Genomic DNA, 24,116 nt, shown 5'->3' with positions numbered 1-24,116 from the left:
ACATATTTAATTTTGATCAGACCATAACAAAGCTTTTTCTCAATTTGTCATATGAGCGTTTGCTTTGTTTTATTAAATAGGCTTCACAAACATGATTTATACATTAGATAACATTCTATAAGGATGTGGCATATAATTTATTTAACTATTGCCATATTGTTAGACCTTTGGTGTGTGTCAAAACTAATTAATCTTCAAATATAAGTTATTTGTTACCAAATTCAGTGATTTCTTAACCTGTAGGGGCTATAAACAACTTGAAAACCTAATTATTTAAAAAAATATGAAACTCTGTACTATCTTCCTTATAGAAGAAAATTACAAACACATATTTACATAAAATGTTGCCTAGAATTTCAGGAGACTTATAAACTCCATGAAGCCCATCAGTGAATTCCTGTCCCCAAGGCTTCAGTCAGAACCAATGATATCAAATATGTTAACACGAAGCAGAACAAAAAAGTTAAAGAACTTTAACATAACAATTGTGGAGAAGTATAATCTCTAATATACTGCTTACTACAGTACATTCGACTATTTTCATAATACAGCTCAATCCCAGTTCATTCTTATATTTTAAATAAGTCTAGATTCTATATTAACACTTCTGTACAACTTCCATGAACTACACTGCCTCATGTGCTGTATTCTTATTATCCTTAGTGACAGAAAGCTTCTACAGGACTCCCAGTACACTGCCTCTCCTCACTGTGAGGTCTTACATTCTAGAGAACTGCGCCATTACTGGATCTATTCCTGCTCCCCTCCTCCTCTGTTGCTCCTAATTGTCTTACATACCATTCCATTTGAGCAAATATACAGCATGACTGGTAACACAGTTATTTAAAGGAAAGAGATCATTTTGTAATTACACCAAAAACAAACTCAACAAACTTAAAATATACTGCAGCATAAAGACCAATAAACATAAAAGAGATGTATTCACTCTTTGGGGTCATGTATATTTCAATCTCAGGATGCAAGGTTTTTTGTTTTTTTTGGTTTTTTTTGTTTTTTTTGCGGTATGTGGACCTCTCACTGTTGTGGCCTCTCCCGCTGCGGAGCACAGGCTCCGGATGCGCAGGCTCAGCGGCCATGGCTCACAGGCCCAGCCGCTCCGCGGCATGTGGGATCCTCCCGGACCAGGGCACGAACTCGCGTCCCCTGCATCGGCAGGCGGACTCTCAACCACTGCGCCACCAGGGAAGCCCAGGATGCAAGCTTTTAACTTGGCCTTTGTGTAGTTCTAACTAAGGAAAGGCACACTCTTTAATTTATTATCTTAACTTTATGCTTTGTCTGATAAGCAATTTTTAATACCAAGTTTGATTCTATACACCGTTTTATAGTTTCTAAAGAATTCTGACAGGTTCTCAATATAAAGGAGAAAGCTGTTTTGTACTTTGTGTTTGTTGTTTCCATCTGTTTGCTTCTGAAGATAGAACAATTATTTATGTGAAGATAGAACAGTTACTTATGTGAAAGCTTGTATGAAAGAGCATGTACACATGGCACATGGAAATTTGTTTATGACTGTGTGCATTTGAAAAATCCTAAGTCATTATTAGAATCCAAAGAATGATGGAAAAGAAAATTTTGAAAACAACTCTAAGAATTTACATTAAAGACACTTCTTTTTCTGCCTCATAGCTACATCATCCCTCTCAAGGTTTCCGCTTTGGAACTGTCCGGGAAAGCAGTGCTGAAGATTATGTGAGGCAAAGCTTCCCAGAGATGCATGAGTATATGAGAAGATACAATGTACCAGCCACACCCGATGGAGTGGAGTATCTGAAGTGAGCGTCAACCTCTTGCATCCAAAAAGTTCTCAATGAAAAAGAAGTCTTGCTATTGATGTAGTGTTTGTCGGTTTTTTAAAATGATAGCTAAATATATCCATTGTGTGCGCAGTAATATCTCACACCATGTGAGATCCAGGAGGCAGTATGGAATAAGTGTGCATTTAATTATGTGACCTAGTTTACTAGTTCCTGCACAGTCCCAAGTTGGCCGTAGCTTTGATCAAAGTGCCAGTGCAGTCATTAGTGTAGCAGATGGTGGGGGAAGTAAATGTTGGTTCGACATCACTTGGGAAAACAATGGTGCTGAAATGATCAAACACTCAGGGAATGTGGCCAGAGGACAAAGTGCCCCAAAGCAACCCTTTCCTTCACAGTGAATCTCTAAGCATGTGGACTGTCTCCTCTTATCACAAGGAAGTGGACTTTATCTTAGAGCTTTCCTGTAGAAAGAAAATAAGATAAAAGGCAATGATTCCCATGCCTGTATCCTTCTCATTGGCATTTATGAGAAGCAATCAAGAGCAATCACATTACCATGGCAGATTATCAGAGCCTGTAATTCAGTGAAGCTGAATGCAAAAGAGGTTGGTGCAGTTATGGGTCTGCTCATCTAGTCTGCCTGGGAGAAGGGGATGAATGGCTCCTGATAAGCACCACAGCATGCAGGCAAGCAGTCCTCTCTCTCCTGCCTGATGGTCTCAGGACAATGACATACATTCAAACTCCAGTCCCTAGAATTGTGCAGCACCAGGAAACTGTTTTCTCTATTGTCAAACACAATAATATCCCCAAAGGACAACAAGACTTGGCACCTCAAACTTTTTTTTTTTTTAACATCTTTATTGGGGTATAATTGCTTTACAATGGTGTGTTAGTTTCTGCTTTATAACAAAGTGAATCAGTTATACATACACATTATGTTCCCATATGTCTTCCCTCTTGCGTCTCCCTCCCTCCCACCCTCGCTATCCCACCCCTCCAGGCGGTCACAAAGCACCGAGCCAATATCCCTGTGCCATGCGGCTGCTTCCCACTAGCTATCTACCTTACTACGTTTGTTAGTGTGTATATGTCCATGACTCTCTCTCGCCCTGTCACAGCTCACCCTTCCCCCTCCCCATAATCTCAAGTCCGTTCTCCAGTAGGTCTGTGTCTTTATTCCTGTCTTACCCCTAGGTTCTTCATGACATTTCTTTTTCTTAAATTCCATATATATGTGTTAGCATACGGTATTTGTCTTTTTCTTTCTGACTTACTTCACTCTGTATGACAGACTCTAGGTCTATCCACGTCATTACAAATAGCTCAATTTCGTTTCTTTTTATGGCTGAGTAATATTCCATTGTATATATGTGCCACATCTTCTTTATCCATTCATCCGATGATGGGCACTTAAGTTGTTTCCATCTCCGGGCTATTGTAAATAGAGCTGCAATGAACATTTTGGTACATGACTCTTTTTGAATTTTGGTTTTCTCAGGGTATATGCCCAGTAGTGGGATTGCTGGGTCATATGGTAGTTCTATTTGTAGTTTTTTAAGGAACCTCCATACTGTTCTCCATAGTGGCTGAACCAATTCACATTCCCACCAGCAGTGCAAGAGCGTTCCCTTTTCTCCACACCCTCTCCAGCATTTATTGTTTCTAGATTTTTTGATGATGGCCATTCTGACTGGTGTGAGATGATATCTCATTGTAGTTTTGATTTGCATTTCTCTAATGATTAATGATGTTGAGCATTCTTTCATGTGTTTGTTGGCAATCTGTATATCTTCTTTGGAGAAATGTCTATTTAGGTCTTCGGCCCATTTTTGGATTGGGTTGTTTGTTTTTTTGTTATTGAGCTCCATGAGCTGCTTGTAAATTTTGGAGATTAATCCTTTGTCAGTTGCTTCATTTGCAAATATTTTCTCCCATTCTGAGGGTTGTCTTTTGGTCTTGTTTATGGTTTCCTTTGCTGTGCAAAAGCTTTGAAGTTTCATTAGGTCCCATTTGTTTATTTTTGTTTTTATTTCCATTACTCTAGGAGGTGGGTCAAAAAGGATCTTGCTGTGATTTATGTCATAGAGTGTTCTGCCTATGTTTTCCTCTAAGAGTTTGATAGTGTCTGGCCTTACATTTAGGTCTTTAATCCATTTTGAGCTTATTTTTGTGTATGGTGTTAGGGAGTGATCTAATCTCATACTTTTACATGTACCTGTCCAGTTTTCCCAGCACCACTTATTGAAGAGGCTGTCCTTTCTCCACTGTACATTCCTGCCACCTTTATCAAAGATAAGGTGTCCATATGTGCGTGGGTTTATCTCTAGGCTTTCTATCCTGTTCCATTGATCTATCTTTCTGTTTTTGTGCCAGTACCATACTGTCTTGATTACTGTAGCTTTGTAGTATAGTCTGAAGTCAGGGAGCCTGATTCCTCCAGCTCCTTTTTTCGTTCTCAAGATTGCTTTGGCTATTCGGGCTCTTTTGTGTTTCCATACAAATTGCGAAATTTTTTGTTCTAGTTCTGTGAAAAATGCCAGTGGTAGTTTGATAGGGATTGCATTGAATCTGTAGATTGCTTTGGGTATTAGAGTCATTTTCACAGTGTTGATTCTTCCAATCCAAGAACATGGTATATCTCTCCATCTATTTGTATCATCTTTAATTTCTTTCATCAGTGTCTTATAATTTTCTGCATACAGGTCTTTTGTCTCCTTAGGTAGGTTTATTCCTAGATATTTTATTCTTTTTGTTGCAATGGTAAATGGGAGTGTTTTCTTGATTTCACTTTCAGATTTTTCATCATTAGTATATAGGAATGCCAGAGATTTCTGTGCATTAATTTTGTATCCTGCTACTTTACCAAATTCATTGATTAGCTCTAGTAGTTTTCTGGTAGCATCTCCTCAAACTTTTTTTTTAAGAAAGGGAAATAAATAATTTTATGGGACATAGGGGCTCAGTGTTTCTCAAGAGCTGTAGTAATCAGCCCCTAAAACAATTTTATGGACTAAGCTAGAGTCTAGAAAGGAAGCCTTGTGTTCTCAGATTTGCAGAGTTATATATAGTGTTGAAGCGCTATGAAATGGCACTTTCAATTTTGCAAGAACATTAAAACATTAGAGTCCCTCTCTGACACAGAGTTTAGCGTTCCTTTGCCTCCCAGCTCCTCCTCTTTATCCTCTCCTTTAGGGAAATTCATGGCTGAGAAAAAGAATAAGATGTCAGGGAGACAGCAATGGCTCCCCGCTAGATAGTAATGGCTGACAAACTGGGCACTTATGGCAGTGTGAAAGGGTGAGATAAGCCACTGCTGCAGTCTCCAGTTGCATTCCACTCAGGGTATTCACTTATTCTGGAGGCTTCATCTAGAAGGCCCAAGTGCCCAGAGTTGGCCCTCCTCTAGCCTGGGGAGAAATTGTTAGGTAGGAAAACAGGCACAGATGAAGGAGCTGAGTTCCAAAAGAAGCAACTTGTCCATGGAAATACAGCTAGCAAGTGGCAGGGTCAGGACTAGAACCAGGTCTCTAGAATCCAACCACTGCTGCAGGCTAGTCTGGAAACCAAAACCGGAAAGTAGGTCCTTGGTGTTCAGAAAACAGTCCATGTTTCAGCAGCATCCGTGTACCAGATAGCATTTGGGTGCATGTGAGAAATGCAAACTCTCAGGCCCTGTCCCAGAATCTGCATTTTAAAAAGCTCCCCAGGTGACTCATAGATTGAGGTGAAATTGGAACAGAGCTTATCATCAATGCCCTCTGCCTTCTTCTCTCTGGGCTTCTCTCAGATAAAGCCTATGCTCTTAGCCACCACTCCAAACAACCAGTCTTCAAGTTACCCCCTGACATTCCAGTGCCCTGACCTGCAAGCACAACCCTTGGAGTCGCCTATAAAGACAGGTTCCTGTGTTAAACCTGTCCCTCCCCTCTCCCATCAGAATTCCCCTGGGCTTCATCCTACTCACTTAGGGCCCTGCTTTCGGAGGTAACAGTATTCCAATAAATTAATCCCTAATAAAGTATTAATTACTTTTAGTATGTTTATATGGTTTTTGTGGTATATGTGTTATTAAATGAATGCTCAAAAAGACAGCATGATTTTATAATGGGAGAAACAACTGTAGGCCATGGCCGTGCCAACTATAAGGATGATTCAACCAGTCTAGAAGGTCCTTATACCTGGATCAAACACTGCCACTTCCTCACCAGTGACTCAGGGCCCCATGGGAGTCTGTGAGCTAATTGCTTCTTGCCTTGCTATGCAATAGAGACCTGCCATAGATAACTTCACTTTGCAATTCGAAATCATGAGGAGTTATTTAGGGATACCACTGAGATGGACCTCAGGAAATACTGGTTAGAAAAACTGAGCCCTAATTTTTTGTATTGTTATTGCTGCCACAAATATTTGCAGAGTATTAGTAAATGGTAACTTGTTCCTGTGTAGCTCACAAGGTACATTCTGGTACTGTGAGAGTCAAGATTTGACTGGAGAAGCATCTTTCAGCTTGACTTTTATCTTACTGCCAGGATTCCGTTAAGGTTCCTCATCTTCAGCTTCCAGGAGACAGTTCTTATCCCCAGCCCTTTTAGAAGCTTCCCACAGCTCTGGACCTGGGAGATGTTTTTCATTTTGGCTATAGTTAAACATAGGCCTCACTGTAACTTAAATTCAATAACCCTGGAAAAGGGATTTATTTTGAAGTGCCTATTTTACCTCCTAAAAGAGTAGAGAGAGGAAGCAATGGTCATTGGCACTAAGAAGGGATGTTGACCTACTTAATGTGTGTCCATGTGTGGCTCAGAAAAAGCCATCAAAAAGGTACTTGCTGCTCAATGATGAATCTTAGAGATGTCTAAAGGTGTCTTTCTCTTTTAGATTTTTGATGGGTCCTAGCCATGTTCTCCTCTGAGTTTAGAAGCTACTGCTATGTATTGAATTCCAACAGCCTCATTTTTGGCTCTAAGAGAGGAATGACTGGACCCAGATGGGATAGAGAAGAGTTGTTCTCTTTGCTAAGCTGTTTGGACAGCACTGAGGGTCAGAAAGCCTTTAGTAAATGGATATATGTCCTATATCTTTCCAAAAAAAGTTTGAGGTAGCTGAAAACAAGAGTCATTGCATACACCTTAAACATTTCCCTTTGAAACTCATCCTCCCTTGCCACCTTTGTAAGTGGAGCTGAGCCAGTGCTGACTGCCTTCCTTGGGACCATCTCTGTGCCTATGTCCAAACACTGGGGAGAACACATGAAGGATGCACAAGGATGTCTGCTGGTACCTTGAGCCCAGCCTACAGCCGACTCACTGATATAGTCCAGAAACAACTGCCTTTAAATGATTTTTGCCTGAACTGCCTCCTGGGATGGGAGTGAAACATGAATCTCTGGAGATATATTAATAAATCAGATTACAAAGATCTATTACATATGCTTCCCATTCCATTTACTGAACACCAGTCTATGGACTTTAAAGAGACCTGAACTCCCTTTTCCCCAAGAGTGCTGGATCTCTTATTTGCACTTCCTTAATACGTACTCCCAAATATGAAATAATGCCTGATCTCTGAAGAATATGATAGTGATCATGACAGAAAGAATTAAAAATGTTCACACAATGATTAATGAGACCCCCAGCTCCAACACTTACTGGCTATGTAGACTGGATTAAGTTACTTTGACTCTTTGAGCCTGAATTTTTCCATCTGTTAAAATGGGATACTACCACCCCCCTCAAGGTTATTATAAGGGGTAAAATGTATGGAGAACAATAAATACAATGCTTACACAAAGAAGTCATTCAGTTATTGTAAGAGAAATGAACCTTGACTATTTACCTTCCCATTCAATTCATAGTCGCTCTGGTTTTGTTGTTGGATTTAGAAGTAATGAAAGAAACTGGTAGATGAATCCACTGGAAAGATGTCATGCTCTCTTATAAGAGTGTCTGCTTCCCCTGGTCTATTCTCTGCAGGTCAGTGAGATGTCAGCAAGGCAGAGCCAGCAGCTGCCCAGCTTGTACTGCCCTTATTGTCCAGGTTTCTGTTCCTTAAACAAAAGCTAGCTGTCAGCCTTAGTGTTTCCTGTCTATTAATGAATCATTTTTCACTTTTCTTCTCTTCGTCTTAAACATAGGAATGATCCAGAGAAACTAGATGCCTTCATCATGGACAAAGCCCTTCTGGATTATGAAGTGTCAGTAGATGCTGACTGCAAACTTCTAACTGTGGGGAAGCCATTTGCCATGGAAGGTATTAATCAGTCATTCTTGATTCACTTTTACTCAGAATGTGCTCAGTTTGCCAACCTAGCAAGTCACAAATGCCAATGTCAGAGGCAAAGAGCTATTCATCTTCCCTTGTTTTCATTTTCAGCTCTTAAGCACTCAGCTATTAAGTTGCTGAAGTTAGGTATTTATTTTCTACCTACTCCACAAACATATTGTTATCCAATTGTTAGAAAAACAACAACCAAAACGCCATTGTTATCCAAACAATGTTGCTTTAGATATCTGGGAGTGGTGACAGTATAATAAATAGGGAGTCCAGTTTTAATTTAATCTGTATTTTCTAATGTCCAAATCCTGTAATGAATCTGATGCTAAAACTAGAATGATTGCATTACAACTGGAAGGACCCCAGTGTTGATTTAATCCAGTCTACTCAGTTTTATCCACAAGAAAACCCAGAGACATTTTACCACTTTCTCATAATCACACAATTAGATGTTAATACTGGAATTAGAATGCAAATCTCATGGTCCTTAAATAAATGTTTCCACTAGTTGAAAAATAAGTAGAAAAAAATCAACGTTTGTGGTTTAGTAACCTCTAAGAGTCCTAAACAAAACCTTGTTTGGGACCTTGAGTTTGTCTTTCTTCCCACTGGCAGCAAATTTTTGCTTTCAATTTGGTCAACCAATCAATCAAACTTCAGGACCAAAGAAAGACTGCTTTGTCAGTAGCTCCTTGCATCCTGGACAACAGTTGATATATGGAGCTGGTAGTTTGAACCAGCAAATTTCACATCTCCCAGTTCCCAGCTTCCCTCCTCTTGACAGTACATGCTGGTTCCCAAAACAAGCCATACTCACTTGACAGAAAGCACTTTGACTTGAAACAATCCCACGGGGGTGCCCAAGTTCTATTTCCAGAAAACTATACTTTCCTGTATGTAAATTAGTATATCGAGACTATTCAGATTCCAATTCCCCAACCACAGTTGGTCCCTGTCTCCCCTAAACACAACAGCAAATTTTTTACTTCAGTCTTCGTTTTTGTGATGAATGAGAATGTAACAGCTGATGCTGTTTCTTCAAGCCTTCTCCTAAGAGAAATCAATCCCCTCTCCAGGCAAAGCTACCTCCACCTGAACCAGGAATTGAACTCAGGAAGAGAGAGATTTAGTGGTAGGGATCTTCTATTAAGATGACAGTCTGACACAAGAGAGAGGAGATATGGGGATATATGTATACGTATAGCTGATTCACTATGTTATAAAGCAGAAACTAATACACCATTGTAAAGCAATTATACTCCAATAAAGATGTTTAAAAAAACATTACCATCGACCCAGCAATCCCACTACTGGGCATATACCCTGAGAAAACCATAATTCAAAAAGAGTCATGTGGGCTTCCCTGGTGGCACAGTGGTTGAGAGTCCGCCTGCCAATGCAGGGGACATGGGTTCGTGCCCCAGTCCGGGAAGATCCCACATGCCGCGGAGTGGCTGGGCCCATGAGCCATGGCCGCTGAGCCTGCGCATCCGGAACCTGTGCTCCGCAGTGGGAGAGGCCACAACAGTGAGAGGCCCACGTTATCGCAAAAAAAAGAACCCCAAAAAACAAACAAAAAAAAATTAGTCATGTACCAAAATGTTCATTGCAGCTCTATTTACAATAGCCAGGACATGGAAGCAACCTAAGTGTCCATCAACAGATAAAGAAGATGTGGCACATATATACAATGGAATACTACTCAGCCATAAAAAGAAACGAAATTGAGTTATTTGTAGTGAGGTGGATGGACCTAGAGTCTGTCATACAGAGTGAAGTAAGTCAGAAAGAGAAAAACAAATACCGTATGCTAACACATATATATGGAATCTAAGAGAAAAAAAAAAGGTCATGAAGAACCTAGGAGTAAGATGGGAATAAAGACACAGACCTACTAGAGAATGGACTTGAGGATATGGGGAGGGGTAGGGTAAGCTGTGACAAAAGTGAGAGAGTGGCATGGACATATATACACTACCAAACATAAAACAGATAGCTAGTGGGGAGCAGCCGCATAGCACAGGGAGATCAGCTCTGTGCTTTGTGACCACCTAGAGGGGTGGGATAGGGAGGGTGGGGGGGAGGGAGATGCAAGAGGGAAGAGATATGGGAATATATGTATATGTATAGCTGATTCACTTTGTTATAAAGCAGAAACTAACACACCATTGTAAAGCAATTATACTCCAATAAAGATGTTAAAAAAAAAAAAAGGATGACAGTCTGATGTAGCAGGCCACAAAAAGAAAAGCCAAGGAAGAACTAGAAAACCAAAGAACATTCATTATATAACCTCATTTTGATGTAACAATGGGAAAATTCCCATTTTTTGTGGCATCTAGGGATATGGAAGAGATGTTACTTTTTTTTTTCTGTCCTAGATGCACTGGGTAATTGAGGTCCCTTTTGCCAATAGCAGCTGTTAACAATGAATTATTTGTAGTGGGCAAAAGAATGAAGGACTCTAGTTTCCACCTTTGTCTTAGGGGCCAACTCTATCTTGTCAAAAGGCAGTGGTGAGATGGCTTGTTTGCCTCTGCTAGACCCCAGTGCCAGATGCCACACAATTAACTCCCCACTGGTTTCCTGTTTACATTTCCATCTGTGCTCCTGAGACTTGGTGTCTTGCAGTTCCCATCATCTCCAGATACTACATTGTTTTCAAAGGGGACAAATACAAAATGGTGCAAGGAAGTGCTCTCTCTGCAAGAGAGCAGAGAGACTACAGATTTGAATACAGAGAACGGCTTATTCTAAAAAAACCATTGCAGGTTTATTCTGGGTGAGGTGCAAATCAGAAATTTTAATTCAATACTGCCTCTGTGAACAAGTTTACAACCTAAAAGCAGAACTTTGTAAAACACAAAGGGAGGACACGTATATTAAAAACAACATGATAGAGATACTAGTAAAAGTCTTGATTGCTGCTTTTAACAAAAAAGTTAATCTCATAGATTTTTATGGAATATTTCTCTCTTCATGAAATTTTAAAAAAATATTATATGCTTTCCTTTAGCAACATTTAGAATTTGTGAACTTATGAAAATGTGGACTTTATTATTAATTAATTAGACGTCATAGGCATAAATATATCATAAAAGCAATTTATGAACAATTTTTACCCATTTAGCTTACAGGAATGTTTCATATGTCTATCTGTATCCTGTCATAGGACCTAGTATAATGCAAAGCATATAACAGTTATGTAATAAATGATGTATTACGTATTATATAATCATTAGGTTGTATTTGAAATAAGTACCTAATTCACTTATTGTAGGTAATCAAAAGCACCCTGAAGGTCTGCATACACTTTCCAAAATGCTTAAATGACTTTGGGAACTTAGGAAAGAAAACGGAGTCCATTGATTCCTTCATGCTGAATATACATTCGCTCTCTGTAGTAACGACATTATATCAACTCGGTGTGACTACTGAATACCCCTCCCAACTTCACCATCCTGCATTTATTTAAGGCTTAAAGGTCAAGTGGGACAAATGAAAGATAATAGTCCACACTGAGTTTGAAACCTTTTTGTAAGTCTTCAGTGCAGCAAACCAAAACTATTAAGAATTCAAGAGCATGTGGAAAGTCTCTGGTCATATTAAAAACCATACACCAGGGACAAGAAGACATATTGTGTGCTCTGGAAAAAAAGAAAGTGTTGAGATAAATGAATACATGTCCCAAATTTATGCATTGGAGTTAGCTGACAGTAAAGGTCAAATGAGAAGAAAGAGTAATGGAACTGCACAGTACTGATTTGTGACCTTTCTGCTGAAGACTCTGCGTGTTTTTGAGTTTGTTCTGTTACTTGCTTTCCACTAATTATTTAATACAGTGTTTGGAGCACTAGCTCTGGAGTCTGAGTACTTGGGTTAGAATAGAGTTTCTGTTACTAACTGTGCTACACTGGGCAAGTCACTTAATCTGTTCTTTAGCTTCTTCATCTGCATAATGGGTTTGTGAATAGTACATCTATGACAGAGCTGTCGTGAAGAGTAAGTAAAATAATGTATGTTAAGCATGTACAAGCACACAGTAAGTGCCCAATAAATTATTATTATTATTCATTATATTGAATTAATAGATTGAGACCAAGTCATTATAAATTATCCTAGGATAGATAGTGTTCGTATATCTCAGCTTCTCACACATACTTCTCTCTCCACTTTGATGTGCTGGGGGTAAGGGAAACCCATTTTTAAAGTCTCCTTTAAGGTTAGGACTATTCCAATATGTTCTCAACCATTGCCCAGCAGTAGCTAAATATGGTATTCCAAGGCCAGACCGTAAAACGAAATTAATTTTTCTTCCTGAAGTCTTTTTAACCCTATCTAAGATCTTATTTTAAAAATATCTATTTTCCAACCACATTTCAGGAAGATTTTTGAAATCTATGAATTTCTAACTATACATTTGCTAGCCAAAATATATTTCCACCACTCTTAGCTGAGTAAAGCTGATTTACCCATGGGGAAAAGATCAGAATTCTATTCTGAAAATTGTTCTCTTGGGCTATTAAGCTGCATCCAATTTCAAGGGTGCCTGAAGCCTTCATCTCTAGGGTTGAAGGATTCCATTTTGCTTCATCTATCAACCACAAAATAGTCAACCTCGTTTTTATTGCAAAGCCACGTTTCTAATGATAATGAAAGCAACTCAGGCTGCTAAGTTGAGTCAGCAATTTAAAAATAAGAATTCTTTGACCAATGAACACAATCAAATTTGAAAAGCAGCTGATAAAGAGGACAAAAATGGTTTTACTATTTTATGTTTCTGAATAAAATTGATTTTTATGTCTTTTAACACGTACCTCTTCTAATTGCCACATAACTTTGTTTTTCTGTTTCTCCCCTTGTTCCATGTGCATAGTTTGTTTTAATTAGATAATAATAATAATAATTTATGCCAATAATTATTAAAATATCAAGATTTAATATATGCATTAACATAGAAAATTTTAAAGAACAGGAATCTATTTTTAGTGGTCAATTACAAATTAACCTTGACATGATGGAATGGAGTGATTTAATATTTATTATCTCCTATGTAGCAATTTTTTATAAATGTCTCTGCAACTTCAACATAGCTTTTTCCCTACGGCAATTTTTATACTTTTGTTGTAGTGCCAAAATTCTATTCTTAGAATATTTAAATTTATCGTAAATATTAATTTCCAATTTTTAAACTTTCTTATCATGCATTTTGGTCTCATCTATCCAAAATACCACTATCAAGAATCACTCCAAGATGCCTTCTCTCATCCTTTCATCTGGTAGCAAACTCTCTCCTCATAACAACCGTTTTCTTCATCCTCTTCATTGCATCTTTGTCATTATATTTTATGTTTATTGAATTTATGACTCACCTCTCTTTTCTTCTCAAGCAAAGTCCTATAACATCCTACCATGCTGTGTAGTTATTTATGTATGCCTCATCTCCCCCGTGCCACCATGAGCTTCATATGGATAGACTTCGTGTCTAATTTAACTTGGTAAATTCCATAGCACTTGGCAGAGTGTCTGGGACAGAATAGCATTCAACCCCTATTTGTGGAATTAATGAATAGATGAATGCAATAAATGCTTATCAAATGAAAACAATTCTGCCATGATTACAGTAACCTGTGCTGGAATTACTGGCTTTAAGGGGATTTTTAGGAGAAACAATATAGTCAGGGAGGGTCCTTGCTAGTTAATTTCCTTATTTATGTACAATCATATACCAATTGGGGCTGTACTTACACTATATTTATACAACTTATTGAAAAGTTTATGACAAAATCTGCCCGTGAATAATATATATTTGTGTCTGTTGAATTCAAACCACCAGTTTAGATGATTGTAGTTTTTTACTGCATTGCCTGGTTTAGGGAGATTATATCAATATGATTGTAGTGATAGGGCCTGTTTGAAGGGGAGGAATAGGTCAAGTACTCCTTTGCCTTGGTCACATGCTATAGTGGATACAGTGGAGGGAGCATTGGTTTTAGACTCAAACAGACCTAATTTCAAATGCTAGCTTTGCCATCTATGAGCTGTGTGAACTTCGGCTGTATATTTATTCAATCTTTAAGTTTCTATTCTGCATGGGTTCACATAGGGGTTAGACACATGTGAAATGGTATCTGGCACACAGTAGGGCTCAGTATGTTCTAGTTCTCATTATTAGAATCCCAGAGTGATTTAACTGACCTACATGCCACACTCCAGTATGCAATCTTAGACTAGTGCATGATCTACAAAGTGGGGTAAGATAAGTAAAAAGTTTATTATAGAGCAGTACTTGGTGTATAGTAAGCCCTCTGTAAGTATTAGGAATTGTTGTTGTTGAAAATTATTGCCTCCAGGGGAAAAAATATAAAATATTCAGCAAACCTGGCCTAATGATCCTGACCATCAACCCATACCCACCAGATAGTTCCAAGATCTTCTACTATTTGTTTGTATAAGTCCCAGTTCTTCTCCCTCAAGCTGGTACAAGCTGGGATGTCTCAGTTGTAATGAAATAATCATTATGCAGTGCATTGTTTAATATCTGTCTCCCTAAGAGAGTGTACACTCCGTGACAGCAGGGACCATATTTACCTTGCTCACTGCTAAATCCCAACCACTTAACACAGTGCCTATTCACTCATAAATATTCGTTGAATGGATGAATGAGTGAATGAATAAATGTGTGAATTAGTCAGTGAATATTATCATACACATGACTAGTATTGTGCCTGACATGTAAATAGGTACTGAATGAAAATCTGTGCAACTGAATTTGTCAATAGCATTCATTATAATAAAAGTTTCTAAAGAAAATCGGTTACTTCCTTATAGTTACCCATTACTTTAAAAAAATGTTATTTCATGGTAGAATCAGCAGAAGAACAGACTGCCTGTGTAAAGTCTTTTATTGTCAGTCTTGCCTTTCAAACCAGAACTACTAGGCACAAAATAGGCACTCAAAATAGCTCTTTGAATGGAAAATTCTAATAATGCTCTTGACACTGTAATCATTTCCTTGACTTGCCATTGTTAAGGAACAAACAAAATTACCAGGGGGAGAAAAACATATAGCTCTTTAAAATGCAAAAATTTTTTCTGTATTACTTATTTCCTCTCTTTTATTAGTTATACACAAATCTCAAGCCCTATATTTTTTAAAAAAGGATTTGTGTACCTGTAATTTAAAAAAAGAACAAAAACTAATGTCCTTGGAAATAAATTGTAAGATGGAATCATTATAGCAAGTATTTGTTTCCATGAAGTATCTTTGGATTCTTGACAGCCTTTTGGTCTTTATATGTGAAAAAAGGAGCTAGCTATAGTTTCAGTTTGTCTTCCTCAGTCATCTTGAGGGCAATACATCTTTTTTCAACTATGCTATCCAATAGCTACAGACAAAATGTAGGTAATTAGCTCTTTCACATGGCTCTTCAAAGAGATTAACAGTTTGGAAAGCAAGTAAAGCCCCATACTAAGTAAGGATACAGAGTCCAAGCTAATTAATAAAACTCTGACAACAATTACATCTTCTTTATGCTCCTCCTTCATCCTTTCCCCTTCCTCTCTTGCCTTGAATAACCATTGTCACAGATATTTGGTTTATCAATTCCTTGATTTTTTTCTGAATATACTTTTATCAAATACATATGAATTCTTAAAAATACAGTGTTTTGTTTTGAATGTTTTTACATTTACACAATGGATTCAGGCTATAATCTTCTGGGATTGATCTTTTTCATTCAGTGTTGCTAAGAGTCATCCATATTATTCCATGTTATTCTAGTTCATATGTTTCACACTATACAATATTCCATTGTGTAAACATTCCATGATTTATTTACCCATTCTCTTGTCAACATTTGGGTTGTTTCCAATTTTTGCTATTATGAACAATGCCTCTAAGAACATTCTTGTACATATGTCTTGGTGTGGTTATGGAGGAGTTCTTTAGGAATGTATTTAAAGTTGCTTGTCTTAGAGCTTATAAATCTTCAACTATACAAAGTAATAGCAAACGGTTTTCCAAAGTGGGTACATCAATTTTCATTCCCACAAGCAACGAGTAAGTGATCTTATTGATCTACATTTGTACCAACACTTGGTTTTATCAGACTCCCTTTTTTTGACAACAAGTTTTTGTTGATGTTTTAGTACTTATGCTATATTGTACATTCACATGGTCTCATTCTATTATTGAAAAATAAAAGTAAAAAAGTGTCATGCATGACCAGTGATAAGAGTATTTCATAAACCAGGGATTGTAATTCATCTAATTTTGTGTATTTAAGGTCCAGGGGAGGGGTTCTGGGAGAAGTAGATAGGGAATCCTAGCCCTGGTAAAGACCTCAAAGATGGCTTCGAAAGAATATCTTGAAGGGAAGGGCAGAAAGCCTTGGAATACAATGTGCCCCAGTACACAGTACGCAGCTCATTCCTCTCCTTTCCAGACTCATCTCTTTTACTCAGAGAGGTAGCAGATACAAGGTAATCATACCTTGGACATTTTTTTAACATCTTTTTTGGAGTATAATTACTTTACAATGGTGTATTAGTTTCTGCTGTATCACAAAATGACTCAGCTATACGTATATATATCCCCATATCCCCTCCCTCTTGCGTCTCCCAACCACGCTCCCTATCTCACCCCTCTAGGTGGTCCCTAAGCACTGAGTTGATCTCCCTGTGCTATGTGGCTGCTTCCCACTAGCTATCTATTTTACGTTTGGTAGTGTATATGTGTCCATGCCACCCTCTCACTTCGTCCCAGCTTACCCTTCCCCCTTCCCATATACCTTGGACATTCTTGAGTCCTTTGAAGGAAAGATGGTGAAAGCTCACTATGCCCTTGTTACCAGGCCTGACAGCAATATCACGCAAGCGTGGTGGCAACATCTCAGGAACCTCTCAGGTGAAACACTCATCTGAGATTATATTTTCTCCTAGGATACGGCATTGGTCTCCCTCCCAACTCTCCTTTGACCTCCAATATATCCGAGCTAATCAGTCAATACAAGTCACATGGGTTTATGGATGTGCTACATGAGAAGTGGTACAAGGTGGTTCCCTGTGGCAAGAGAAGTTTCGCTGTCACTGAGGTAAGGGAAAAACTGCTGATAATGTTGATGCTTTGTACAGATTTACCTTGAAAAATATGAGGAAATGCTGTCATATGTGGCCAATAATCCAGGCTATTACATCTCCTAAGACTCACCATGGTATTTAGATTACTCCTAATTTCACTTGAAGGATGGCTATTCAATAGGAATTTTCCATAAGACAGATTTGTCTTGGATTTAACTGTGATGCTATTTTGATGAGTAAATGTCTGAATTTCTATTTTTTGCCTATATGTTATATCCACAAGTGCAGAAGAAATGCTGTTCTGCATTACAGTAATAGTATCTGAGATTGACATTAACAGTGTTTGGTTTAACTGTTAATTGCTGGTCACAATGTGGACTTCAAAATATTCCCAGGATCTAACTTCCCAGTGGTCCAGTGATGAATCCCGCTTAGAGCAATAGATATTAACTTATAACTGGTAATTCTTAGATAATCCTAGATTTTTTAAACTGAAAACAACCAATTCCCTTCTTTTAGTGATGGAAAACTAATATCTAGAGATCCTAAGTGATTTGCCCAAGGCACACAAATAGTCAGAATCTACATCTTTTTATTGCAATGCTCTGCCTTTATGATGTAATTAGAAGGAAACCTGCAAAGTGAGCCAGAAATTGGCTGATTAAGATAGGAGACTAAAAGGTGTAACAAGAGCCACAGGCTCCAGTATTTAAAAGAGAAGCCAAATAAAGCAGTATGAGGTCTGCCTGACATTTAAAAAAAAAATCTAAAGCCAACAATAATGACTCCAAATAGCCTCTCTTCGCCAACAACTTTCACATTTGTATTTCAACACCAACTCTTCTTCTGGGCTCCAGAACCATATATCTACCTTCCTATTTGACATTTCCACTTGAATATCTTACAGGCATCTGACATTTAACTTGTCAGAACTGAACCCTGCTCTTCTCTCCTAAATCTGCTTTTCTCTCTGTGCATCACATCTTGGATAATGGCACCTCTGTCCATCGAGTATCTCATTCCAGAAACTGGCAGGGATCCTTAATGCCTCCCACATCTCACCTTCTGCATCCATCAACAAGCCATATCTTTTCCTCTATAAAATATGTCTCAAATATGCCCATTGTCATCTCCACTGTCATCACTCTAGTCCAAGCCATCATCCCTCACCTGGACCACTGCAAAAGTCTCCTAACTGGTCTCTCTGTTTTCATGCCTGCCGTTCTCCAATTTGTTTTCCACGTGGCCGATCACTCTCCTACTTAGAAGCCTGCGATGGCTTCCCATGTTAATTAGGGAACAATCTGAAATGCTGAACATGGCCTGCAATGCCCTGAGGGACTTGATCCTGCCTATTTCTTCAGCCTCATCTCATGCAACTTTCCTCCTGGCTCATTACACCCCACCACAATGGTCATTCCAGATGGAGATACACCAGTGGCTTTCCTGCCTTGAGGTCTTGGCACATGCTGTTGCATCCTCCTTCCCAGATACTCTTCCTCTCCCCACCCCCCGACATTTACCTAGCTAATGCCTTCTCATTATAAACTCCCAGCTGAAATCTCCCTTCTTCAGAGCCTGCCCATAGTCCCTGATGCAACCTGAATCATATCTCCCTCTATAATCTCATATTATATCTTATTTAGAAGATGGTCATTGAGCAAAGATTTAAAGGAAGCAAAGAGGAAAATAAGAAATTAGGGAACTAGCATGCTCTGTTTCTTATCACATGACAAAAACTGTATTAGGGACATTAACTCATTGGTTCTCACTACAACCCTGTAAGGCAAGCATTTTTATATTTTTTTGGAGATATTTGCATGGCTTTTCCTAAAAGAAATAAAATTGGGCTTACACTGGTCAGCTGAATTAATTCAGCCAAGAAAATAAACAAACCAATTGCTTAAACTGTGCAAAGAAAGCAACAATCATTTCATGTGTCCTACCATTTGTTGTGACCATGGTTAACTCCAGCCAAAATCTCCAAGTGATTCAAAGTTGACAGCAAGACATTAGACAAGACGAAGGGAGCCTCCTCGTCATGCCCCCAAAGCCAGCAATACAGAATAATTGGCACCTCCCTGATCACAAGCATACCTCTAGGCTGTGCCATTTCAGAGGACCATCAGACCAAGACACCAGCTGGATGGACTGACTCCCAGGGCAAGACTCTGAGGGTGCAGGGCTCTTCAGCTTCAGAACCTAACTCCACCTGGGCACATACAGGGGAACATACTTTTGGAGACTAACAAGCACTAACATAAATCTATTGATTCTAGTGTGAAAATATCTAACACAAAGCATGATAAATTTGAAGACATACATTTCTGGACTTGCATCCTGGCTCTACCAATTAACAACTGAGTGACTTAACTGCTCTTAAGTCTGAATTTCTTCATCCATGAATGGATATGATAAAACCTGCCTTGTCATTTTGTTCTGAGAATAAGAGATCATTTATGGAGAGACCAAGTAAAAAACCTGGCATAGTAAATAATAGAAATATTAATACTTCCTCTCCATCAGGAGAACTTCCTGGGGTTCACAGATATCTTCAGGTATCTTTCTGCAGCTTTATTTAGAAGGAAACCTTCCCAGAAATTCTCCAGTAGATTTCCTCATATTCATTGGTCAAAATTACATCATCTGTCCATGTCTAAAGCCAATCAGTGGTGAGGGGAATGAGATCACCATGACAGATTAGCCAGTCATGACTCATCCTCCAGAACTTATTAGCTGCTCCAGGGGCAGCTTCCCTTGAAATACATGGCCCCGTAGAGAATGGGGTTCTCTAAATGAAATGAAACGAAAGCAGGGTTCCCTTAGGAAGGAGACAGGAGAATGAATGCTAAATAGGCAACCAACCACCTCTTCTACACTCTCTCCCATCCCACCCACTTCTAGTCATCATTACAATGAGGTATTTGGATTTAATCACATGCAAGAGCCCTCCCACCTTTGATACAGTGATTACAGTCTTTCCTTTACATCATCCTGAGATTAGAATATTTAATATATTTACAGTATAGCATAATGGTTGAAAGCATGGGCTTTGGAAACAGTTCTAGGTTTGAACGCCACCACCCGTGTGATACAAGACATGTTACTTGTCCATTCTGAGCCTCAGCTTCTGCAAATTGGGGTGATAATGTCTACTTTACAGGATTGTGGTGAAAATTAAGGCAGATAATTAATGTTTATAAAATACTGAGCCTATACCCAAATATAATAACCACAAAGTAGCTTATATCCTTAAGGATGATGAGGTTTCAACTGTTCCAGGGCTGTATGGATTTATCAGTAATTTCAAACAAAACCAAATTAAGTGTGGACAAAAAAGAAGGCAGATTTTGAAAAACAAACAAATAATCAGCAAAAGCCATAAACTGTTCAGATTATATGTGCAAAACACACCACATATTTTTTCAACCATGGTTTTTAACGGGACAAATTCAGGGGAGAGGCATTTGGGAAATTCTGGATGTAGTGAGCTGGAAGCAACTGGATAAGAGGCTGATATCAGGATCAAGTTATGGTTGTTAAGACAACCCTGGCCCCATTTTCCAGGTCAGCTGAATTTGGAAGGGGGCGAGAGGTAGGAATGAGAAGAAAGGAAGAGAGGTGTACCCTTAATTGGAACTTCAGAGACAAAAATAAAAATTATGATAACATCCATGTGTGTGTAGAGCTGGTGCCACCCCCAGCTTCAGGGAATGTTAAGAACATGTATGGAGCACTTCTCAGCAATGGTGGCCTGCACTACTGCATATTCTGGTCTGTGCAGTAACAATCTGCTTTGCAATGTTGCTCACCTGTGTGCATTTAAACGGAGTGCATATCCTTGTGCACTGACCGGCATGTTTGTCTTGAACAACCTAAGACAGAATTTCAGGATGTCACCCTCACAGAACCTAAAGATACAATGTAATTAAATGAAACCCATCTTCAGCTCATTGGCTGAGCTTTGTCTCCTCTGTGAAGGCCCTGTGCCTGCTGGATTTTCTATCATTCAGTCCATGAGTCTCTACCTGCTGTTTGGGTGGGGGGTTTAGCTTTCTCCCAGAAAAGGTCAGAAGAAGGAAGCATGCTTGTCAGTACTTTGCTTGCCATCCCTTTTGCCTCAAATGTCATACGTTGCTGGGCTATTAGTGTGAAGAAAGTAGGACTCGATTTGAAATCAGAGAAGCCATATTTGAAGCCTGCCTCTACCATCCACATGACTTGGGAAAAATCACTAACCCACCTCAGTCTCAGCTTCTTCAGTAACTTCTTGTGAAGAGTTAATAAAATGGTAGTTTAATGAACACATCCCTCCTCTTTCGTTCTCCCCAGGGGGAGGGGTGCAGAGCACAGCACAGCAGAAGCAGGTATGTTCTGGAGGGTACCTCTCCCAACAGGTGCTCTTGAGAAAGACACTCCTCTGACCTCCCATTTTCCAGGTACAGTCCTAGTCCATGTATGTTGTCACAAAGCAATTAAACAATTTCACTCTGAAAAAAATATCCTCATTTGCCTAATGAATAATACATGGTCACCCAGTAACATGACATGAAAGATGCTTTTTTCCACCTGTTTCTCACAGTTGGACATTAATACTTGGTCCCCTGTCAGAACCTTGATCTATTCACCTACCATCTCTTGGCAACACCAGAGCTGTCTAGCTGCAATCTCTCTAGAGGATAAACTCATTTTTTTAAATTTTAGGGCTTTATCTGCTCCCAGAGTCACCTAGGATATTGCAGGTCCAATTCTGCAGGCCAGACTCCAGCAATTTTCAGAGAGGAATTTTAAACTGACCTCAGATGTTTCTTCACGATCCTCCTAGCATAGCTGTGCCTCTTCCCACAGTGGACTCGTGGATCGATTCCACAGGGGAACACATATGGCAGGCTTTAAATTGCCTTCATTTCCCTCTGACTCAGCAAAAAAATGTAATTTTTTTTTTTGAGTCACTGACTGAATTTAAGAGTTCCAGGGCAACAGTTCTGTGAAATCTGTTATTTACAAACCAGGAGAAGGAAGGCAGCAGATCACAGCTTAGGAAACTCCCAAAATTCTTCAAGGAATTATTAAGATATGTGATGATACCTCTTTTTGAAAGTCTCCTTTAAATACCGGGTTGAATAATGTGCCTTTTAACCAACTGGGAATAGTCAAGAAGGAAGAGGAAACAGTTTGGGCAGGGAATGGATAGCATACTCAAACTCTAAGGAGAGTTTTCAAGAAACTCTTGGCAGAGGTATGGTTTAAGGAAACCAACAGAAATAGTGCAATCTCTCAGGGCAGGTAAAGTGAAGGAGCCATTACCACACCTTAGCTCAAAGGGAAAAATGGAGAAAGCCACTCCTAGAACCAGTACCCAGGGAGGCACAGGAGAGGGCATTCTAATAGGAGCTGCAGCCTTTGGTTAGGGACATAGCCATGCCACAGTGACCTGGCTGAGAGCCAGGAAGTAAATACCTGACCTTAGTCTCCTCTAGCCCTCCAATCTTCCACCACTGCCTTAAGCAAAGGAAGCCTGTCAATGGGGTCCATACAGGACCTCCCCAGGGCACAAAGCAGGATGGGAAGAGGTGAAAAGTGGATCTGGAAGGGCAAAAGAATGTCCAGAACAGCCCCTCATGGCAGATGAAGGTGGGGATGGGGCCAGCTGAAGGAAAGCACTGGCAGCCTGACCATCTATGAATGTGCAGCTTCTACAACTGCAGAGGTCCAACTGGCAGGGAGGGAGATCATGCCTTGCACTGATCAGGAAGAAGGGAGAAGGACAACCAGGCCACTGGAATGACCTTGGTCTTGGGAGTCACCCTTGCTCCATCATTACTGTGAGGAGGCAGTTTTATGTCCTCGGGAAAGTTACTGAATCTCTGTGAGCCTCAGTTGAGTCCATATCTTCCTGGGTTTTTACAAGGTTTTCTGCCTCTGAATCCATGGGTCTCCTTGTGTTGTCACTGCGTATTTAGGGAAACAAATACATACTAAGCAAGAAGTGGAACACCGTACTGGAGAGAGCTCTATTTCAGGAATCCAGAGACCTCGATTACATAGGGTAGGGAAAAGGAAAAGGAAATGTTGAAATAGTCTAAAAATAAATCACTAATCTTTTCAGTGTTCTTTTATTACTAAGGAAAGTGCACATTAAGAAACTGCCCCATTCCACCCATGACCTCACCTTCAACTTGACCCTCACCCCATCCCTGAACTTACTCAGTCCTTGACCTCACCCCATTCCTGGCACCTAACCCCAACCTGACCTTTAATTAATTCTTAACCTTACCCATCCTTGGCATTCCCCATTCCTGAACTCCATCCAGTAAGGGATGAGGCCATGGAACAGGGGTGGAGTGAAGATGTCTGTGAAGCTCATTATTAGGTCATTTTTTTAAGCTGAAGTGTAAATGGTCTGTTTTTAGGACCACGGTAGAGATACAAATGCAAAAACAACCACGGTGTCAAAATACCCACATGTAAAAGGTACATCAAAACATCATGAACACAAATTACTTAACCTCTCTGAGTTTCCTCCTATGCAAAATGGAGAGAATATCTGATGATTCGCCTTGGTGTAAGGAACAGAGATAATGTACATAAAAGTGTCTGACATGTGGCAGGTGCTGAATGAATGGTAGTTACCATATTTGTCCTGACTCTGCCATGAACCAACTGAGTGACCTTCAGCACATCACTTAAGTTCTCTGAAGCCTGTTTCCTGCCCTTAAGATTGAGCCGAGCATCATGTCCAGCTTAAGAGAATGCTGTGGTTCTCAAGCAGGTGCGTTTAGAGGGATCCCAACCTAACCAGCTGAAGATCTGGATCCTGGGACACAGAGGAAGACAATGAACTGACTGGCCTCCAGTGTAAGCTCTCCATCCCTGACCACTGCCCCAGACCACCAAAACGTGCATCTAGTGTGAAACCTATTAATATCTATTCACTGAGAAAATGGAGCTTTCTCACAGCAGACCCATTCTTCCCTC

At 39.5% G+C, this 24,116-nt stretch overlaps 1 protein-coding gene and 1 long non-coding RNA gene across 2 annotated transcripts in view; one reads left to right on the top strand and one right to left on the bottom strand.

Moving 5' to 3' along the window:
* Positions 1-24,116, top strand: part of GRIN3A (glutamate ionotropic receptor NMDA type subunit 3A) — a 154,417-nt gene that overhangs the window by 98,582 nt on the left and 31,719 nt on the right. Inside the window, exons 4-6 of the mRNA XM_049710950.1 lie at positions 1,651-1,796; positions 7,918-8,033; positions 17,001-17,152. Coding sequence (XP_049566907.1) covers positions 1,651-1,796; positions 7,918-8,033; positions 17,001-17,152 — 414 coding nt within the window. The remainder of the gene's footprint in view (positions 1-1,650; positions 1,797-7,917; positions 8,034-17,000; positions 17,153-24,116) is intronic.
* Positions 1-24,116, bottom strand: part of LOC125964663 (uncharacterized) — a 104,810-nt gene that overhangs the window by 73,146 nt on the left and 7,548 nt on the right. The gene's annotated exons all lie outside the window — the stretch shown is intronic.

This window comes from Orcinus orca, chromosome 6 (assembly GCF_937001465.1).
Source record: "Orcinus orca chromosome 6, mOrcOrc1.1, whole genome shotgun sequence".
Lineage (NCBI taxonomy): Eukaryota > Metazoa > Chordata > Mammalia > Artiodactyla > Delphinidae > Orcinus > Orcinus orca.
The sequence above is the reverse complement of the archived record's forward strand: the minus strand, read 5'-3'. Positions and strand labels throughout refer to the sequence as shown.